This window comes from Cyprinodon variegatus, unplaced genomic scaffold (assembly GCF_000732505.1).
Source record: "Cyprinodon variegatus isolate N-32 unplaced genomic scaffold, C_variegatus-1.0 Scaffold1442, whole genome shotgun sequence".
Lineage (NCBI taxonomy): Eukaryota > Metazoa > Chordata > Actinopteri > Cyprinodontiformes > Cyprinodontidae > Cyprinodon > Cyprinodon variegatus.
In genome coordinates, this window is record NW_015151895.1 from 79,758 (window position 1) to 81,633 (window position 1,876).

At 44.9% G+C, this 1,876-nt stretch overlaps 1 protein-coding gene across 1 annotated transcript in view; it reads left to right on the forward strand.

The window, feature by feature from the left end:
- The window catches only part of tpcn2 (two pore segment channel 2), a 28,891-nt gene extending 27,042 nt beyond the window's left edge, over positions 1-1,849 (forward strand). Inside the window, exons 17-18 of the mRNA XM_015403126.1 lie at positions 483-586; positions 667-1,849. Coding sequence (XP_015258612.1) covers positions 483-586; positions 667-745 — 183 coding nt within the window. The 3' untranslated portion in view covers positions 746-1,849. The remainder of the gene's footprint in view (positions 1-482; positions 587-666) is intronic.
- Positions 1,850-1,876: the final 27 nt, after the last annotated feature.

A 1,876-nucleotide genomic window follows, 5' to 3' on the forward strand; every position in this document is an offset into this window, starting at 1 on the left:
CAATTATTTTACATTATTATGGTATCGGTATCGGCCGATACTGCACAGCCAGGTATTGGGTATTGGTATTGTGGCCAAAAAATGGCATCGGCGCAACACTAATTATAACCCACTGATCACAGCAAATATAGCAAAGCTGCTCTCTGGCATTGAACAGGGGGGCAGCAGAAGCAGAAGCTGCTTCAATTCTGATTCAAAGAATCAGAATTGAAGCAACAGAAGCTTCTTTGCTGCTGAAATGGTGCTCCATGTGAACATTAGAGGTGCAGCCTGATGGTTCCTCCTGAAGTGAAGAAAAGCCATTTATTCATGTCTTCTTTTAGACTGTTGCAGAATAACATGCTGTTTATTATCTGTCTTTATTCTGCCGCAATCCGTTTGCAGTGTGAACAGTCCTGTTCACTAATCTGTGAACATCATTCAGAAGACTCTAAGATGAGGCACGGTGGTGGAAGGTGATTAGTTCTGACTATGGGTTCTGATTTCTGCTGCAGAACTTCATTTACAAGTGGGACCGCAGCCACAGCTGCTCTGTTACCGACGTGGAGAAGATCCGATACGAAACTTCAGTGCAGTTCATGTTCAGGTGGGTGGACACTGGCTCTCTGCTGGTGGGGCTCCTGACCCTCCGCTGCTCATCACTCACCTTTCTGTCTGACCTTTCAGGGAGCAGATCCCAGAACCCACTGAAGAGGAGCTGGTGTGTCAGCTCCACCGGCACCCCCACCTCCACCTGGACTGCTGACAGCACCACCGTCTGCAGGAGGAGCACGACACAGTTCTCTGTTTCACTCCTCGTTCAAACTTAGGTTTTTACTTCTAAACTCTGTTTAAACGGTTTTAATTGAGTCTAAACGTCCCCAGAACCAGAAACGTCCTGAGGGATCTGATCGGGTCCAGTTATGTCAGAACCAAGTCACGCTGAGGACAGTTTCCTTCAAATGGGACATTGGACGCGGCTGTTTAGCTCCTGGTGAGCTAGCCCAGCCGTTATGGAGCTGCCATCATGTTTTCTCACCAGTCTGGATGTTTTTGATCAGCTGTCTCTGATGTGTTTGAGCGGTTCTGGTTCTGGTTCACACAGAATGACTCCTGCAACAGATCACTCTAACGCAGAAACCAATACAGGCCTTCCAACTTTAAAGGGCGACTCGCCCTGAAATGGACGCCATGATAGCTCAGAGTGAATTTAAGAACAGAAGCGGAAGACTTTGTTTTGTTTGTCTATTTTTAAAAATATTTGTTGGGATGATGAGTTTTTAGCCAGTATGGGAATTTTATCCACTGAGGAGGACAAATCCTAAAACATACAGGAAACACGTTGATTAGCAGAATAAAGAGACACACACTGAGGGAGGGGCCCTCTCTGCCCACAGGGGCCCTGCCTGATGATAATTGGCCCCCATTCTCTGGGCCCCCTGACCAACACTAGCACCAGGACTTAAAGGGAAACTCACTGTATTGTTTAAATCTCACAGGGAGGGGGTCTATGTGGAGCAGGGTGCATTGGGGCCTGATTGGGGGCCACAGTAGGACTACAGCATATATGAAACAACTTTAGCTGAAAGCTTCAAGTCTGATTTCTACAAAAAAACAAACATTTTATTTAACTTGAACAAAGGTAAAAAGGGAAAATTGTTGGAGCTCCTTCCTTCTGCTGTTATTTATGGGAATCCTGATTGGACTCATTTTATTATGGAGATCAGATTATTTTATGATGATGACATGATTCCTGAAAAAATAAACACCTTTAACCAAAGCTTGATCTTTTACTCCTCTTTATTTCCCTAAAGTCATGAAATGCTCATTATTGGAACAATCAGCAGCAGAGAAAGGAAGATGAAGGAAAGGAAGCAGTAGTTAGGAACATAAGGAA